Here is a 20,044-nt window from a genome sequence, read left to right on the forward strand (position 1 = left end):
GACGGGAAGCCACCGAGGAGGCCGTGCGGAAGTGAAATCGAGCCTCCGGCTCACCTGTCAACCCGCCTCTATTCTGGTTGTGCCGGTTGTGCCGCTGTTCCGTCGTCGCTCTGCCGCTCTGCCGACCTCCGCACTATCCGCGATGTCCCGGGGATGGGCCGAATGCCGAGCCAACTGCTCCCGCTGCTCCCTGCTGACCCGCACCGTCTCCGCCTTCACCGAAGCCGCCAGAGACTATTACTAATACTTAGGCCTGAGCCCACCTCACCCAAGGTCAAAATAAGGGTCATTCTGATTGATGATTGGGCGGCTGTCCTGTTACCAACCCAGGAAGGGTGAAAGTCTGAATCCACTCTTTGTCTTGCACGTTATTCACATTGATCTGAACAGTGCAATTCTGATGGTGACTGTTTTACTCCTGAGTGTGTGCCTAAGGTAGAGGAGTGTAGAAGGCAGCGGGCACTATTAGGGCAATCACGTTATTAGTGGTAATGTGCCAACGTGTCGCTGCTGCCTGCCACCTTCTCTCAAAATATGCTCCTTTGATTTTGTACAAGTGAATGTGATGACAGAAAGGAAGCCTCAATGCACAGAAAACAAAAACTAAGATGAACTACCAGGAATGGCTCTGATAATGGGTTAGGATACTGTAGGGGAAGTGCCAGCAAATAGGACGCAGCACTGCCCATATTCGTCCTTTAAAATGACTTTTCATTCATCTTTGAACTGTTGCAAAGAAAGTGAAAACTACTTTTCTTCCAGTCGGATGGCAGTTTGCTGCTTGCCTGAGGGCAGCTTTGACCTTCTTTGTGAATGGCTCTGTCACCACGCACGGTGCTCTGAAGCAGGTAAGTGTGGCCACGGGTGGCCAGTGTAGACTTTTAGGTGGTGAAATGGAGCAGCCTGCAAAACATAGCTTAAGAAGTGAATTTGTAAAGCACACATTCACCCAGAAGAGTATCTTGGAGCTGAATAACCGATGTTTATTGTTCCCCATCTCAACGGTACTAATTTTATCGACCTCAGAAGGATGAACGGCGGAGTGGACCCGCTGGGATTTGACCCTGCGACCATGAGGTCTAACACGGGCCCTTACAGTGGATGCATTAATTCACTGAGCCAGCAGACCCAGCCATGATTTGACGCCGATGAGTGTGATAGCTTTTCTTAGGACTGTAGAATTCTGGGCAGCACCTATGCTTTGTAACGTCTTGTAAGGAGTATGCTACTTACCAGTATGCATCTGTTCTTGGCATGTAGAGCTGCAGATCTATACACTGTGCATAGATCGCCATCTGGTGTTGGGCCCGGATGTTTGCAGTTTGTTTTTCCTCTTGGAAAGTCTTTGGAAGTCACGAGGTCTGTGACTCCTCCTTTGGTTCGTATTGCGCATGGGCTTCGGCTCCATCCTCAGATTGTTTTTCGCCAGCAGGGAAAGATGGAGCGTAGTAATAACAGTAAAGAAACCCATGTGTGTTGTTTCTAAATAAGATAGACTGGAACGGATACAGGTAGCCGGGGAGGCGGGTGGGCGTGTATAGATCTGCAGCTCTACATGCCAAGAACAGATGCATACTGGTAAGTAGCATATTCCGTTCGAGGCATATGAGCTGCAGATTATACACTGTGCATAGACTATATAGCAGTTCCCAACCCTAGCGGCGACCACCGGCATCCGTTGCAGTTGTTTGGAACAGTGTTTTTAGTACAGCCTGGCCCACACTAGCTTGTTGCTTGGTTTGCACATCTACACAGTAATGTTTTGTGAAAGTGTGCGGTGTTGACCATGTCGCTGCTTTGCAGATGTCATCTAGTGGTATGTTCCCTAGAAAAGCCATAGAAGCCCCTATCTTCCTTGTAGAGTGGGCTTTAGGGGGAACAGATAGCGTTCGTTTTGCTTTGTGGTAGCAAATCTGTATGCATTTTACAATCCACCTAGCTATCCCTGATTTAGAAATAGGGTTGCCTTTATGTGGTGGAGAGAAAGAGACAAATAGCTGTTTGGTTCTTCTGAAAGGTTGTGTTCTTTGGATGTAGTAAAGTAAGGCCCTTTTAACATCCAGTGTGTGTAAAGCCCTTTCCGCAACGGTTTGAGGTTGTGAGAAAAAGACTGGTAATTCTACCGACTGGTTTTGATGGAAGGGAGAAATGACTTTGGGTAGAAATTTTGGGTTGGTGCGGAGTACAATCTTATTCTGATGCATTTGGAGAAAAGGTTCCTGTATAGTGAGTGCTTGTATTTCACTAACCCTTCTAAGGGAAGTGATGGCCACTAGAAATGCTGTTTTCCATGTGAGAAATTGCAGCTCACATTTATGTAATGGTTCGAAAGGGGGTCCCATTAGCCTTGTGAGAACTATATTTAAGTTCCAGACAGGTGAGGGTGGTACTCTGGGTGGAATTACTCTTTTGAGGCCTTCCATAAAGGCTTTGATGGCAGGCACCCTGAAAAGTGATAGGTGCTGCCTGTTTTGTAAGTAAGCAGCAATTGCTGCGAGGTGTAACCGAATGGATGTATATGCTAGACACCTTTGTAGATGGAGCAAGTAACATATGATGTGCTGTATGGACACATTTAAAGGGTTGATTGTGTTGTTGTGGCAGTAAACAACAAATCTTTTCCACTTTGCAGCATAGCATGCCCTAGTAGTAGGGCGTCTAGCTTCCCTGATAATATTTATGCAATCAGGGGGAAGGTTAAGGTATCCGAATTCTAGGACCTCAGGAGCCAGATCGCAAGGTTGAGCTGAGCTGGGTCCGGGTGCCTGATCTCTCCATGGTTCTGGGTTAGGAGGCATGGTGAGAGGTGCAGCTTTTGGTGTGATACTACCGAGAGTTCCAGCAGTGTGGTGTACCACGGTTGTCTGGCCCATGTTGGAGCTACTAGGATCAGTGTTAGGGAATGCTGTTGTAGCTTTCGCACCACTAATGGAATTAGTGGGAGAGGTGGAAAAGCGTATGCAAATTTGTTTGACCAGTTCATCCATATCGCATTGCCTTTGGACAATGGGTGTGGATATCTGGCGGCGAAGCTTGGGCATTTTTTGTTTTCGTGGGTGGCGAATAGGTCTGTGGATGCCCCCACTTCTGAAAGAACGGGTGAAGAACCTGTGGGTGAAGTTCCCATTCGTGAATATGTTGCGTTTGTCTGCTCAGCAGATCTGCCACGGTGTTTTGGACTCCTGGGACGTGTTGGGCCAGGAGAAAGATTTTCTGTGGAATTGCCCATCTCCATATGCTCTGTGCTAATTGAGGGAGCTGTGGAGAGTGTGTGCCCCCCTGTTTTTGAATGTAGTACATGGCAGTCATGTTGTCTGTGCGAATGAGGACTGCCGTGCCTGAAATCTGCGTCTGGAAGGATTTTAGGGCTAGGAAGATTGCCAGTAACTCCAAATGGTTGATGTGGAGTAACTTCTGTTGCGGCGTCCATGTGCCCTGTACTGTGAGATGTAACAGATGAGCTCCCCAGCTGGAGAGCGATGCGTCTGTTGTTAGGATTATTTGTGGAACCGGGTCCAGGAATGGTCGACCTTTGGAAAGGTTTCTTGTGTTCCACCACTGCAGAGAGCGATGGGTGCGACCGTCCACCAACACCAGATCTGTCAGTTGCCCCTGGGCCTGGTTCCACTGGCGCGCTAAACGCTCTTGGAGTGGACGCATCTGGAGTCTTGCATGAGGTACTATGAAAATGCAAGAGGCCATCATCCCTATCAGTTGCATAAACACTCTTGCTGGGAGAGAGTGTTGAAGTATGAATTTTTGACGCAGAGCCTGTATGTTTGCAATCCTGGCAGGATTGGGATAGGCTATGGCTTTTGAGGTGTCTATGGTGGCACCGAGGTATTGTTTTGTGTGTGATGGTACCAGGTGGGACTTTTGGTGGTTCACTGTGAAACCTAGCTGGTGAAGTAGTTGGATTGTAACGGCGGTGTGGCGCACACATTGGTCGTAGGACGTGGCTTTTATTAGCCAGTCGTCCAAATATGGGAAGACGTGAATGTGCTGTCTTCTGAGGTGTGCCGCCACTTCTGCTAGGCACTTAGTGAATACCCTTGGTGCTGTTGTGACCCCGAACGGGAGCACCTTGAACTGGTAGTGTTGCCCGTCCACTACAAATCTGAGGTACTTTCTGTGAGCATGGTGTACTGGGATGTGAAAGTATGCGTCTTTCAAGTCCAGAGTGGTGAGAAAGTTGTTCTGGGAGAGGAGTGGAAGAACCTGTTGAAGGGTTACCATATGAAAATGGTCTGAATGTATGTAAGTGTTTAGAGGTCTGAGATCTAGAATAGGTCGTAGAGTCTCGTCTCTTTTTGGAATCAGAAAGTACAGGGAGTAGACCCCTAAATTTTGTTGATTGATGGGGACTTGCTCTATGGCTTGTTTTTGCAGGAGGGAGATTACCTCCTGTTTTAGTAACGTGGCATGTTCTTGAGACATTGGGCGTTGCCTGGGTGGAATGTTTGGGGTGGGTAGATGTTAATTCTAGGCAGTACCCTGAATGAATAATTTGGGTCACCCATCTGTCTGAGGTGATTGTCTCCCAGGCGTGAAGGAAATCTTGTATTCTGCCCCCGACCGGAGTGGAATGGTCTGGAGGGAGCAGGGGAAAGTCATTGGGTAGGCGGTGTGGCAGAGCGGGCGGTATTTGTCTTGCCTCTGCCTTTATTATTATTGCCTCTGTAGCCGCCTCTTTGATAACCCTTAGTGAAGGTAGACTGAGGAGGGGATTTGTAGGACGTGGATGCGCTATCTGAGGAGTAGCCTCTACCCGTGCCCCGAAAGGAAGAGCGGCGAAAGGAGCGCCTAGGAGTGTGTGACTGTAGGGCTCCCATGGATTTCGCCGTATCAGTATCTTTCTTCATCTTCTCGAGGGCTTCATCAACTTTTGGACCAAATAAATGTTGTTGATCGAATGGGTGATTCAATATGGAGGCTTGCACCTCAGGTTTAAAACCTGAAACTCTTAGCCAGGCGTGGCGACGGAGAAGGACACTGGTGTTTATGGCCCTGGAGGCTGTATCTGCCACATCTAGGGCACAGCGTATAGAGGTATTAGTTATAGTTTTTCCCTCTTGGATCAATTCATTAGCCCTATTTCTGTATTTTTCAGGGAGATGGTGCATGATGGTCTCTAACTCATCATAATGCGCTCTGTTGTATCTGGCCAATAGCGCTTGCGTGTTGGCGATACGCCATATATTGGCGGCTTGTGACGCAGTGCGCTTCCCTGACGCGTCTAGGAGCTTGGACTCTTTGTCAGGTGGTGGTGCTTCGCCTGACGCCTGAGAATTTGAATGCTTCCTAGCTGTAGATACCACTAAGGAATCCAGTGGTGCAGGGCCTTTAATGTATGAAGGATCTGTGGGGGCGGCTTTATATTTTTTCTCTATACGTGGGTTTGGGACCCTAGCCCTGACTGGGTCTTTAAAAACCTCCGGTGCGTCTTTGATTACTCCTGTTAGCATAGGTAGTATAGCAGTAGACCTATGTGCAGTATCGAAGGTGTCTAGGAGAAAATCTTCCTCCACTGGGTCAGTATGTAGCTCTACGCCGTGGTAATGTGCCGCCCTCTGTAGTAAGTGGTGAAAACCTAACGAGTCTTCTGGTGGGGATGGCCTAGATGGGTAAAGGTCATCCTGTGGGACATCTGGGATGTCCGAATTGTTATAGTCATCCCATGGGTCTGGGGATCCAGTAGGGGTGGGGTCTTGTGGCACATCTGCTGGATCATAGTAAGGGTCCCCTTGATCATCCTGGTCTGGAGACAGGGTCAGAGAGCGATGAGGCAGGGGTGGAGAAGGTAGAGGTGGGGAGGGTGGAGGAGGTGGGGAAGGCACTCTGAAAGGAGAGGTAGCAGTGTCCTTCCTCTTTGGAGGTGGAGGTGGAGCTGGTTTGTCCAAGTGTCTCTTTTTTGAAGACAGTGTCAAATGTCCAGTTTTTGGATCCTTGGTAAGTGTCTTTTGCAGAGGATCCGGTGTGAAAAGTTCTTGCGACACTGGTTGTTTTGTCGGCGCAGAGGTTTTCGGGGCCGACGGCTTTTTAGGCTTGTCTATGCCGTGCTTTTTCGGGACCTCCGATTTTTTGTTTGGTGCCAAGAGAGGCCTCGGCACGGGAGTGTCGGCGCCGAGGGCCATATGATGTTTGGTCGGCACCGAGAGGGCGGGTTTCGACACCGAGGGCTTTGGTGCTGGGCTCGGTGTGGAGGTGGAGGCCGATTTTTTCTTCGGTGCCGAAGGGTGTTTTTCGGTACCGCTGGTAGGCTGGCTCGAGCCCGAGTTGCCGGAAGGCTTAATAGGCTTCTTTACCGGTCCCGAAGGTGGGGTGTTAGAAGCAGTGTCCTTGGTCTTGCCTAGGCTTGAAGGCGAAGGCGTGACCGAAGCCTTTTTGGGTATCGGCGTGGGTGTGGGAGGGGGTATAGTACTCACGACCCTCTGCGCCGGGGTGATGTCCTCCACATCTGAGTCGTCGGCCTCGGAAGCACTGACGAGGTCGTCGTCCTCTTCTTCGATGTTCTGCTGTCCCGGAGCTTCGACGTCGTCCACGATGATGTCGACTGGAGCGGAGGTCGAGGAGTGCGCCATGTTGCGTCTGGCCCTTCGATCTCGAATAGTCTTTTTGGATCTAAAAGACTTGCAGGTGGGACAGTCTCGAGCCTCGTGTTCAGAGGAGAGGCAGAGGTTGCATACCTCATGAAGATCGGTGTGGGGGAATTTGGACCCACATCGAGGGCACTTCTTGAAGGGAGTTCTTTCCATCAGCCAAGACCGGAGCCGGGATAGGCCCGAAGGCCGCCGTCGACGACCGGAATCGAAGAAGTGTCGAAGAGAAGGTGATTAAGATTATTTATTATCTGAAGGATCTCGATGAGCGAGGATTTTGCGTCGATCGTTGAACTGGAAAAGTTCAGAATCGGAGCGCGAAGTATTACATCCGAGCCCGATGGCGGAAAAAAACAATCTGAGGATGGAGCCGAAGCCCATGCGCAATACGAACCAAAGGAGGAGTCACCGACCTCGTGACTTCCAAAGACTTTCCAAGAGGGAAAACAAACTGCAAACATCCGGGCCCAACACCAGATGGCGATCTATGCACAGTGTATAATTTGCAGCTCATATGCCTCGAACATAGGATTTTATAATCACTCTATTAGTTTTAGAAAGTAATGTGAACTCCAATAATTCTCATGGTTTACTGGTTGCGTTCTGCTTTTATCCTTAATGAAAGTAAGTATTTGGCAGTTTTTGGCACTAATAACATTTTAGATGCAAGACATGCAGGGGGATCTGTAATGTCTGTGACACTGCTTAATTCTGGTAAAATAGTGGGGTTTGAGAGAGAATAAAGGTTGGGTATTTAACCAGGTAGAACTAATGGATGTATGAGTCATGAAGTGACAGCAATGTGATGTGTTCCACAAGACCTAAAGCACCAGTTCACTTCTGGGTGGTGCAGCATTTTAATCACCAAAACATGAAACAATGTGCGTGACTGGAATACAAAAACATTTAGTAAAGAGAATTCCATGATTTTTAAACCCAACCATGCACAATATTTGGAAGTAGTGTGTGACTTTCAATGACCAACCTGAATCTACGTGGTCTGGACACTTCTACACATGTGTGAGTGTGCCCTCTAAGCTAAGAGAGTCATGAACCTTCAGTAGAAGCAAAGTCTCAAACCCAAGCCCCTCCCAGTGGGCTCTGTAGTCCATAGCCCACCAGTTGTTTCACTATTCTACAAACATGTATGCAAGTCCTGCTCTTTCTGCAGCAAGACTAGAACACTTACTTTGCTGTAGCAGTGCTGCGAGGATGATGACTGCCATGACTGAAAGAATTGAGACGATGCAAGCGGCTATGAAACCTGAGAAGACAAAAGGCCTGCAAGAGAGGAGCAGAAAAAGGTTTTAGAGCAGGTTTGTATGGGGGGGGTTACATAAAGGGTTTACAGCAGTGTTTCTATACAGAGCTCACTCTACAAGATTTTTAAAGAGATGCTGCATACAGTAAACATAAAGGGGACTTTTTGAGGGGCGAATTAGAGGTGTTTATAGCAGGCTTTGTATAATAGCATGGTCATTGTTACTAAGAAAGCTTAGTACAGGGTATCTCGGCACACCCATATACACCACTACTCACATCGGCGTTGGTGCACTGGAGCTATCCTGGTTCAAATCCCATCCATGTGAGCACTGCCAGATTGTCAAGATATATATTATCTTTTCACACCCCTTAAAATTTCTTTTTTGTGCCTCTCAAGGCTCAGTACTTTCCCCCATACTATTCAACCTACACTTAGAACCCCTTGGGGAATTCCCAAATCCTCTTAGTCTACCAGAAATACCTGAGATTTATGTAAAAATAAACACTGGTCTATCCATCGACCCCCTTAAGGACTGCCTCATCAAAATACAGAATAAAAAGGTCAAAGCAGGTACATCAGAGCAAAACCAATCAATGAATCAATCTGTATTTCTATAGCACTACTAATAACCTGTGAGGCTATCCAGGCACTGGTAAATGCGTGGTGTGTGTGCAAGGGTGAGGGTTTGGGGATCAAAGGTTTCTGTATGGTTGGTGAAATTCAGTCAGTGGTTGATGCATGCAGGTTCTAGGTCAGGGAGGACTTTGCAGGTGTGTGTCAATATCTTGAATCAGCATCTTTTCTGGATGAGAAACCAGTGGAACCCTTAAGTGTGGGGTGATGTGGGTCCATTTGGGCAGGTCGAGGATCAGTCTTGCAGCTGTATTTTATATCGTCTGTAGTCTCTTCATGAGTTCTGTGGTGATTGCTGCGTCCAGTGCATTGCCGTAGTCCAATCGGCTAGTGACTAGTGCTTGAGTGACGGTTTGCCTTGCGCCGATTGGGAGCCATTTGAAGATTCTTCGGAGTATGCAGAGTGTGAAAGCAGATAGAGGAGACTGTTGATCTGTCAGTTCATGGTGAGCCTGCTGTTCAGGATGATGCTGAGGTTGCGGGTGTGGTCTGTGGATGTGGGAGTGGGTCTGAGATCGGCGTGCCACCAGGTGTTGTTCCAAGGAGAAGTGTTGTTGCCAAAGATCAGCACTTCAGTCTTGTCAGTGTGGAGCTTCAGACAGTTGGTCTTCATCCAGTCGCCGACGTTATTCAAGCAGCTGTGGAAGCTGGTCTTCGTGGTGTTGGGGTCTGCTAAGAGAAAGAAAATGGAGCGGTGCGTCATCGGTGCAGAATATGATGTTGAGGCCGTGGGATCTGATGAAGTAGACTAGAGGTGTCATGTAGGTGTTGAAGAGTGTGGGGCTGAGGGATGTAACTTGAGGGACACTACAGATGGTGCTCTTGGGTTCTGAGGTGAAGGGGGGTTACATGGATTCTCACTGTTGGTCCTTCGAGGAACGATGTGATCCAACTAAGGGTGTCTCCCTGGATCCTGATATGGTGCAGTCTCTTGATAAGTGTGTGGTGGGATACAGTGTTGAATGCTGCGGAGAGGTCGATCAGGGCCCCTGATTCTCCTCTGTCGATGAGGGTGCAGATATCATCCATTGCGGTGATCAGAGTGGTCTCGGTGCTGTGGTTGGTGCATAAACCAGATTAGGAGGCGTCAAGCAGGTTGTTTTTCTCTAGGTATTCAGTGAGCTGCTGGTTGATGGCCTTCTCGAGGGCTTTGGCAGGGTAAGGGTGCAGTGACATTTGGTAATTAGAAAGGGCGCCCTTCACAAATACCAAATCAGAAAGGTATGTATTAATATTTTGTGACTAAATTCGAGTCGCAAAACAGTAATACTTTACCACCAGCTTGAAACTGGTGGTAACACATTCACAAAGGGCACGGAACCCATTAGAAACACCTTCCCCTTTGAGAATGTTAAAAAGATATTTTTTAGGAGCTGGCAGTGGTCCCACGAACTGCATAGTTTAATATCCCATTTTCCTTTAAAAAAGATATAGATTTTTTATTCCTCTGTCGTCGCCATTACGCGTTTCGGCTTGCCTGAGCTTTGATCACATGACAGTGGCTAATGAGAAGAGTGCCGTATTTAAAGTGACAGTGCTGATGCATTTTGTGTCACGTGATATCGATGACCTGGTAACTTTGAATAGACATAGACAACATATTTTTGGAATACATACATACGTAAATTTTGTGTCCACATTAATTACGTAAATAAAATTTCCCAGTGCCATACAATTGCAGACAAATTCTGCACACCTCGTTATTTTAAAGACAGTGAATAAAATAACTCGATATTTACAACTCGATAGGGACGCTAACCGCCTTTGTTCTTGTTGAAATGTAAGAGTAAAATTACCCTTGTCATTTTTAATTCCCTTGTGAATAAAAGAATTCAATATCGGTAAAATACCACTTGATCTGTTCTGTCACTGGATCAATCCATATTCTCCTGTCCAAAAATTCTCTTTTTTAAAAAAAACAAACGTCTCAATACTGTGGCTCATTCCAATCCATTCTTAAAAACAATTTGTCATAGATATCACTGTCAAAAGTGCAATGTGCAGTGTGCAAATAGTGCTTAGTGCAAAATGTTTACAAAAATTTGTTTGGATGTGTGAGAGCCTAGTGTATTTATAAAACAATCCGTGATGACTTAATTTTATCATATTCTTTTTTAAGCTTTTTTTTAAATTCCATTATTCATTTCCTTGTATTTTTGTCGACCGGATTGTCTGGTGGACTTCCGAGTCCACAATGATTTCTTGGTTTGAGGTCCTGCAGCTATCATAACCATATATTGTATACGCTTTCAGTGCCACCAATTATATATTTTGTAGATGTTGTTACGTTTTTATATTTTAGCAAAATGGTGTTTAACCATTTAAGACTTATTTGTTCCAAATCCATGAACCACATGTCCTCTTTCTGTTTGGTGGGTCCCGCGACAGGATCCCTGGTTACCCATCAATTGGATAGATTTGGATGTTTGCTCCTCTAAAGGAAATGTCTGTTGGTACAAATGCAATGTGCAAACGCGTGCTATAAAACAGATAAAAGGTAATATGCCCTCTGATTATCTGCCCATCCAATAAATATAAAATATAAAAAATATGGGTGGGTGCACAATATCCATTTCCAAATTTAAATAAGGTAAAAGTAGTTTTCTGTCTTAAAAACTCATAATAAAATCACGATAAATATCAAAATAAATGTTATGTTTTTTTTAAAAGAGAAGGGTTCATTGATAAAAAAACATTTCCGTCATAAACAATTCAACACCGTTGAACCTAAAAAAAGGAGATAAATAGGAGTTGTCATCTCCCAGTTAATATATAGTTGAATATTAGATCAGACATGTATATAAATCCTCCGTGGCATTTAGTCCTATAGGTTGTTTGGAATCCAATTGTAGGATGTACCGAGTTTCTAACTTTCTTAATTTGCTCTCTCGGTCACCCCCTCTCCTACTGGGTGGGACTGTGTCTATTACAAGATATTTCAGGTTGTGGTTGTCAGATTTGTGATGTTCCCTGAAATGTCTGGCCACAGGATAGGTGTTATCCTGATGGGTAATAGCTCTTAAATGTTGGAGGATGCGTTTATAGACAGGCAGTTTCGTACTGCCTATGTAGCGTAAGCCACAAGGGCATAACAGTACATATACTGCATGTTCTGTCTTACATGTCAAAAGCTTAGATATTTTGTAGCTTCGATTACTGAATGGTGTTTTGTATGTATTGGTATTTATACCATGAATGCATGCCTTACATGTTTTGCATCTGTAAAATCCTTTACTAGTTTGGATCCAGCTGCTGTTGTCTATGACCTCTGGGCTTGTTTTAACCAGTATGTCCCTCATAGAGGGAGCTTTACTGTAGGTGATGGACACCCTCTGCGGTAGCAGGGGTCCAATCACCGGGTCACTGCGTACTAGAGGCCAATTTTGCTGGATGATTTTATTTACTGCGTTATGTTGTTTGCTGTACTTGATTATTAGACGGAATTCATTGTGGTTTGGGTCTGATTTTTCATTGTTAGCAATGGTGTTGTTCCGGTTAATGTATTTAGGATTTTTATCCTTTATAGCTTCCTCCCTACTCCAGGGCATAGAAATATATATATATATGTTTGTTTTAAAACAGTCAATCAATCAATCAATCAAAGCATTTGTATAGCGCGCTACTCACCCGGAGGGTCTCAAGGCGCTTGGGGGAGGGGGGTCCGCTACTGCTCGAACAGCCAGGTCTTGAGTTGCTTCCTGAAGGAGAGGTGGTCTTGGGTCAGGCGGAGGTGGATGGGGAGGGAGTTCCACGTCTTGGCAGCCAGGTAGGAAAAGGATCTTCCTCCCGTTGTGGCTCTTCGGATGCGGGGGACGGCGGCGAGGGCGTGGCTGGTCGATCGAAGCTAGCGGGTGGGAGTGTAGAAGGTCTAGCGGTCGTTGAGGTATCTTGGGCCTTGGTTGTGGAGAGCTTTGTGTGCGTGGGTGAGGAGTCGGAACGTGATTCTCTTGCTAACGGGGAGCCAGTGCAGGTTTCTCAGGTGTACGGAGATGTGGCTGTGTCGGGGAATGTCCAGGATGAGGTGTGCTGAGGCGTTCTGGATGCGCTGGAGTCGTTTCTGGAGTTTGGCTGTGGTTCCGGCGTAGAGGGAGTTGCCGTAGTCCAGTCAGCTGGTGACGAGGGCCTGGGTGACCGTCTTCCTGGTTTCGGTGGGGATCCACCGGAAGATCTTACGTAGCATGTGTAGGATGTTGAAGCATGATGCGTAGACGGCATTGACTTGTCTGGTCATGGAGAGGGAGGAGTCCAGGATGAAGCCCAGGTTGCGTGCGTGGTCTGTTGGTTTGGGTGCGCTGCCAAGGGCAGGAGGCCACCAGGAGTCGTCCCAGGCGGAGGGTGATGATCCCAGTCACAGACATGGTGGTCTGCTGACCTCAGAGGGCCACCATCCCATTGAAGGCTGAAATTCCCAATGGTTCACAAATTGCAACCTATGTCATTAATATGCATGAGGTAGGTCTATTTGCAAACCACTAGGGGTGGCTAATGAAACTCAAAAGAGCTTCTCTTGGACCCCTCTTGAAAGACGCCACAACCAGGGGTGAGAAAAATGATTACCACTTTTTCCTGCAACTTAAGAGTAGCTATCCTTCAGCCAGTCAGACTCCAACTGACGTACCTGAAATGCTAGCTCATAAACTGGAGCACAGAACACAATCACATTCCTAGTTCCAAGGGCCAGATGTACGAGTGTTTTTTGCGGTCACAAACGGGATATATGCCGTTTGCGAATGCAGAAAAGGGTCCTGGCATCTACAAATGCTATTTTGCGAGTCAGTGACACACACAATAGCATTTGCGACTTGCTATTAGGTCCTCTGGCAGGGAGGGGGAAGTCTAGAATATCCCCGCATAAGGCGCTCAGACCTACATAGCAATTGTGGCTTATAGGCACTCTGTGGTGGTGCTGTGCGATGGTGTTCTTCCCTCACTCCCCTCCCCTTTTTTGCCACTAATGATCTCGTACACGTTCCCTAAAACTCGTGTTTCTTTCCTTTTATTTCATTCTATGTTCCATGTCGGGCCAATCCCTGAGAGAGGACGAGAAGTCCCCGCCCCTTCCTCTAGATAGAAGACGGAAGATACATGGATTCCTTGTGATACCTTTATGTTTCATTAACAAATAAAAAAGAACTCCTGTTGTGATCATACACCCTCTCTGTTCCTCATTGCCCATTGACACATGGTGGAGATGCCGGGGAATGCTCCACTGAATTGCTAAAATGGAAAGTCTGATACAACATTTAATACGGGGGCAAGAGAAACTTGAAAGGGCAGTTGAGAGACAAATGACTGTGGCGCAAGCCGACAGTGAAATGTTCTCTACTTCCATTAACCAACACCTAGAGAACCTCGAGAAGATGTCCGGGGAAAAAAAAAACCTGTATCGCCCACCTGCCGTACCCCTCAAGCCGCTACCCATTATCGGGAAACCTTTCGAATGGGTGGGGATGGACTCTTAGGACCGTTGCCTAGGTCAAGAAAAGAGAATATCTATGCCCTGGTAATCATTGATTACGCCACCAGGTACCCCGATGAATTTGCAATACGAACTCCCAACACCACCACTATTTGTGAGAAACTGTTAGAACTTTTCTCCCGAGTGGGGTTCCTTCGTGAGATCCTCACGGATCAAGGCACCCCATTTGTTTCCCATCTGATGCGGCAGGTTTGTAAATCCCTCGATATCACCCAGATAAGAACCTCTGTCTACCATCGACAAATAGATGGTTTGTGTGAAAGGTATAATGGCACCACCAAATTAACTTTAAAGAAAATGATGACTGCCGAAGGAGCTGACTGGGACACACTTCTCCCCTTGGCCCTATTCGTCATCCGTTGTCAGAAGCAGAGTAGCCTAGGATGCTCCCCCTTTGAGCTGTTGTACGGGAGGCAACCACGTACCCTCCTTGAAATGACCAAAGAGGCCTGGGAACGGGAAACACCCGAGGAGAACCGATGCCTCCACGACTACACCCAGGGCTTGCGATCACGTCTCAACAAACTTCGAGAGTTTGCCCATGCCAACTTAGAAAAGGCCCAAATACGACAACAGACATTCTATGACATAGTGAAGAAGTGCGTCACCTTCAGGTACATGACTGGGTACTGGTGCTATTACCTTCCTCCCTCCCAAAAACACGATCTGAATGGAAAGGGCCCTATGAAGTAATAGAAAAGAGAGGCCTGATCACCTACCGCCTACGACTGAGCAGAACGAAAAATCAAATCTTCCATATCAATCTCCTTAAAAAATGGCTAGGTCCACTCCCTACAAACATCCTCCTAGGAACCCAGGAAACTAAGAAGACAGTCTCCACACTTTCTGATCTAAACATCAACGACTCCCTTTCCACCTCCCAAAGGGAAATATTAGACCCAGTGCTCTCTTCCTTTTCACACATATTCACCGACAATCCAGGCCATACAAACTTATTGGAACACTCCACCCCCTCAGAGCCCAGGAAAGTGATCAGACAGTGTCCCCACCGTATTCCTGCAGCTCGGAGAAAGGCTATTGAGGAGGAGATCACCAAAATGCCTGCCATGGGTGTCTTCCGTCCCTCTCGTAGTGACTGGTCATCCCCCATTCGTATTGGTAACCAAACCTGACGGCTCAGTGAGGTTCTGTATCACCTTTAGGGCAGTGAATGCTATCACTAAGTTTGATTCGTACCCCTACCGAGGGATGATGAATTAATAGAGCAGTTAGGCGAGGCCCAGTATATCACCACATTGGATCTCACCAAGGGTTACTGGCTGGTGCCCCTATCTCCAAAGAACCAAGCCAAAACAGCTTTCATCACCCCCTTAGGACTGTATGAGTTCACTGTCCTCCCCTTCGGCCTCCACAGTGCTCCAGCCACCTTTCAAAGACTCATTGATGTGGTTTTACGGGAACACCGGGGATATTCTGCTGCTTACTTAGACGATAGTCATATACAGTCCTACCTGGGAAAAACAGCTAGAGCATTGTCGGAATGTCCTCCAGGCCCTTGGAGAAGCAGGACTTCATGTTAATTCTCAGAAGTCCAGGGTCGGCTACCAAAACAGGGCTTTCGAGCCACAGGAGGAGAATATCAGGGCTATTACCAACACTCCTTTCCCCACTACAAAAAGGGAGGTTAGGGCGTTTTTAGGCTTACTGGGGTACTATCGTAGGTTCATTTCCCGGTACTCAGAGATAGCATCCCCTCTGACGGATTTGCTCAAGAACAAGGTCGTGGTTAAGGATCTACTCAACCCCTCCCCCTTGGCCCGTCAAGCCTTTCAGGATCTCAAACATGCCATCACCTCCAGCCCTGTTCTTGTGTCCCCTGACTTCACAAAACAGTTCATCCTCCAGACCGACGCCTCTGACTCGGGTCTGGGAGCTGTGTTGTCTCAAATATTGAAAGAAGGTCTGAAGCTCCCTGTCCTCTTCATTAGTAGGCAACTGCTTCCTCTTGAGAAGAACTACCCCATCAAGAAGGAGTGCCTTGCTTTCAAATGGGCGGGGTTGACAAGTGATGCTATTACCTGGAGGGCGCTGCATTTATACTGTATACAGACCATGCCCCGCTCCTATGGTTGAGCCGAAATAAGGGGAACAACTTCCGTGTTCTACGGTGGTTCCTCTCTCTCCAGTCATTTTCTTTTGAAGTCCAACACTGTAAGGGCGCCTCCAACGGGAATGCTCACATCCTTTCCAGAGTGACCCAGTTCCCCGATCGTGAAGTGTCTAGGGAGGGAACGTGCCATGATGGGTCGCCCAGGGGCCTGGTCGAGGGAGATGGCGACTCATTACCATCTTACATTTCCCCTGTGTTCCGTTCACAGTCACCCACGGCCAAGGACGGTGATGGTCCCTTTAATTTTTCATACTTCCTGGAGCCTGCTCCGTATCATGTGACCCCGTCACATGCTCCAATGGGTCTCGACGTTGAGGAGGAAGCCGGCTACTTAACGGGATGCACGTTAACTGCTGAACGCCGTCATCGGGAGCTCGACCCAGGAGAGAGCCCACACCGAAGTTATCAGGAGCGGAGGAGCAGTGGATCCATTGCGCGACCTGACACGCCGGCATTGGAGAGCAGGGAGAAGATGTCGCTAGAAGCAGTGGGACTCTGGGACCGAGAAGCAAAGAGCAGGGAGCTGGACCCTATCCGGCACCACCAGCGAACCAGCCACGCTCCCGGAGGAGCGTGGCTACCAGAGGCATGTGGCCGTATCCGGGACTGGTTCGGGAAGGGGAGGCCTACTGGAAGGGACTCCTCTGGCAGGGAGGGGGAAGTCTAGAATATCGCCGCATAAGGCACTCAGACCTACATAGCAATCTGCTTGAATTGCGGGGCATAGGCACTCGGTGGTGGTGCGGTAGGATGGTGTTCTTCCCTCACTCCCCACCCCCTTTTTGCCACTAATGATCTCATACACGTTCCCTAAAACTCGTGTTTCTTTTCTTTTATTTCATTCTAGGTTCCATGTCGGAGTAATCACTGAGAGAGGACAAAGAGAAGTCTACGCCCCTTCCTCTGGATAGAAGAAGGAAGATACAGGGATTCCTTGTGATAACTTTATGTTTCATTAACAAACAAAAAGAACTCCTGTTGTGATCATTCAGCAGCAATAAATGATTTTCCTGTCATATACTTACTTTTATGAAAAACAAAGTAAATAGGTACTAATAAATGGTAGAATACTGCATTCACAAACAATGCACACAGTCTCTAGAGGTCAGGGAAAGAAGTGATTTAACAGGTGAGTTCCTGAGTCATACTCCCCTCCTGCTGGCTGTAGTGGTTATTCCTCAGTCACTATAGGCAGAATTCAGGTTAAGAAGTCTCACTCTGACTCTTATCAAAGTCAAAGGTATTCCAGCCCTGAAATGCTGCATTGCAGAAATGTTCCCTCATGACCGCCTGGCCCATAAAATAAGTCTTACCTGCGCTATCAGGACTTGCACGACTGGAGTATCCGAGCACAACCCCTTCATGGGCACTGATGCTGCAGTGACTGTTTCCGGCTAGTGTTTCACATGCGGCCATGGAGGAGCCGCGGTTGGGTGTCATCGAGTTCCTCACATGTGGTCATGTAAGGCAGTTGCCGGGGGAGGGGGCGCATCTATGATCCTCTGATGCTGGTAAGTTACCTGGGATACTCCCCAGTGCTAGGGGGTGTGAAGAAAGGGGAATACAACACTACTGGTGGTAGTGCTCAGTTGGGGCTTGGGCTTGCATGGGCCACCATGGAGGCCTTCTCTCAATGACGGTCCCAACCAGATCCTGCTCCTTGCATTTTCCTTGTGGCCCCCTCTGGCATTCGGGGTCATTGTCTTCACTCCAAACACGGGCTCTGACCTGATCGGAATGGCAGCAATCTTCACAGCAGCCTCACCTGGCATACAGAGTCACAGACTTCAAATCTGCACATGGGTACTGACCTGATCGGTGCAGCAACAATCACAGCTCACTTCATAGCGGCCCCCCTATGGCATACAAGGGTCGCTGACTTCAACCTGCACATAGGCAGTGACCCGATCGTTGTGTGAAATCAATTTTATTTCAGGTTCTATTTTGTGACACTCAATAGGAGCAGGCCTGCAGAAGGTGCACAGGCTTGTCGGCCTGTAAGTGAACATGTCTTTAGCTGTAACCGTGAGGCCTTGAAAAATCAATCAATCAATCAACTCAGCTTTATAGAGCACAGCAAATCACCTGAAAAGAAATTCAGAAACTGGGTTCTTGCTGGGCTCAGTCAAAAAGCCATGTCTTGATCCCCTTTCTCATTTCCCACAGAGACGGTGCTGAGGTTGTTCCAGGATTTGCCGGCGAGGTAGGTGAAGGATCGTCCTCCACTGTAGCTTTGGCAGATGCCAAGAGTGTTTGCGAGGGCAATGGAGGCGGTGTGCAGGTGTCTGGAGGGTTGGTGGAAGTTCAGGCCGTGGTTGATGTATACTGGTCCTAGGTCGTGGAAGGCCTTGTAAGCGTGTGTCAGCGTCTTGAAGTGGCATCTTTTCTGAATGGGGAGCCAGTGTAGACTCCTGAGGTGGGGGTGATATGGGTCCACTTGGAGAGGTCGAGAATGAGTCTAGAGGCTGCAATCTGAATCATCTGGAGTCTCTTCAGGAGTTGGGTGGTGATTCCTGCGTAGAGCATGTTGCCGTTGTCCAGCCGGCTGGTAACTAAGATTTCAGTGACGGTTATCAGACAGCTTAGTACCAGCTCTCTCTTCTACACAATGTGAAACTGTTTCATGCAGACAGTGACTCCAGATCTTCTTTTCAATCCTTTGTACTCTCGATTCTGGTTGGTGGTAACGTCCCTCTCCATGGCCTTCCAGACTCCATACAGGCTGGCCATAAGGGCATCCTAAACACTGCAGCAAATCTCATCCAGGGCCTAAAAAATTATGATAGCATCATTCTCATCCTACATCAAACACCACAACTATCATCCCCCATTATCTTGCAGACAAGCTCTCCATATTAAGTGGCTGTCGGCACACATGAAGCCAGGACACCATTAGACTGCAGACTATGGCCGGACTGGGAACAAAAATCAGCCCTGGAAATTATGCTTGACCTGCCTGGGGAGGAGGGCGTGGGGGGGGCTACTACTGAGAACCTCCGGCCAGGGAGCTAGTGGAGGAGGGATGGGGTGGGGGTTTGCTAGTGTCAAGCACTGAGGCTGCTTTTGTGACGGGGGTGTTGATATTGCCGCACTGCAGCAAAACAAGCCCCCAGTAACAAAACCATCCCCCACGGGTCAGACAACTGTCCCACCTTGCCGGCACACTGAGAAAATGCCTGGTGCCCACTACAGACAGTACGGCTCTGGTAAGTGCATAAAAAGAAAAAAACAACAAGGCATTAGGTGTTTCTTTATCTATGATCCCAGGAGCTATAATAACCTGTATCTATCAGGAGCACACCAATTCTGCTCCAGTTTAGAAAAGAGTTCGAGGTGTACCTCTTAAAGAAGGTCACAGGACTAACTGAGGGCTTAAATAAGATATGATTATGGTAAAACATTGAGATGTATAACTGTATGTGGTATTTCTTTAATGTGAACCTATTCAAAAGGCAGTGGAGAGCTGTACAAAGTCAAAGAAAAGCACAAAGTCACAGAGTGGTAGTAAAGATAGCAGGTTTGCAGACAATGAATGCTTTGTGCTGTAACATTCTTTAAAAGCCACTCAAATTTCAGTAGGATTTCGGGCTCCCAGACATCTATATTTTTTAAACTTAAATATTTCTTAAACTACTGAACAGATTTTCATCTAATCACAAAAAGCACTCTTTCTGGACCAACATAGAGCTTTCTGCCGAATTTGGTGTAATTCCGTTCAGCGGCTCGGGCTGTAGTCATGTTCTAAAAATGAAAAATCTTCATAGACAAAATGTGGGGAAAATGCGTTTTGGGACCCCCCTTTTTTTTCAGCCCCCGCTTGATGGATCACTCTTTTAGTGTACCAAGATTCCAAAGGCAGATCAACGCACACACACCGGCTCAGTGACAAGATAGCCTCAAGGGTGTTACTGCACTTTACAATTAGACACAAAATAATA

General features: G+C 47.4%; 1 protein-coding gene across 1 annotated transcript in view; it reads right to left on the bottom strand.

Annotated features, from left to right (window-relative positions):
• The window catches only part of LOC146830171 (C-type lectin domain family 2 member F-like), a 259,769-nt gene that overhangs the window by 77,629 nt on the left and 162,096 nt on the right, over window positions 1–20,044 (bottom strand). The window contains exon 5 of the mRNA XM_085604415.1: window positions 7,789–7,880. Within this exon, the coding sequence (XP_085460541.1) occupies window positions 7,789–7,880 (92 nt within the window). The remainder of the gene's footprint in view (window positions 1–7,788; window positions 7,881–20,044) is intronic.

The sequence above is a fragment of the Triturus cristatus genome, chromosome 5_1, assembly GCF_964204655.1.
Source record: "Triturus cristatus chromosome 5_1, aTriCri1.1, whole genome shotgun sequence".
Lineage (NCBI taxonomy): Eukaryota > Metazoa > Chordata > Amphibia > Caudata > Salamandridae > Triturus > Triturus cristatus.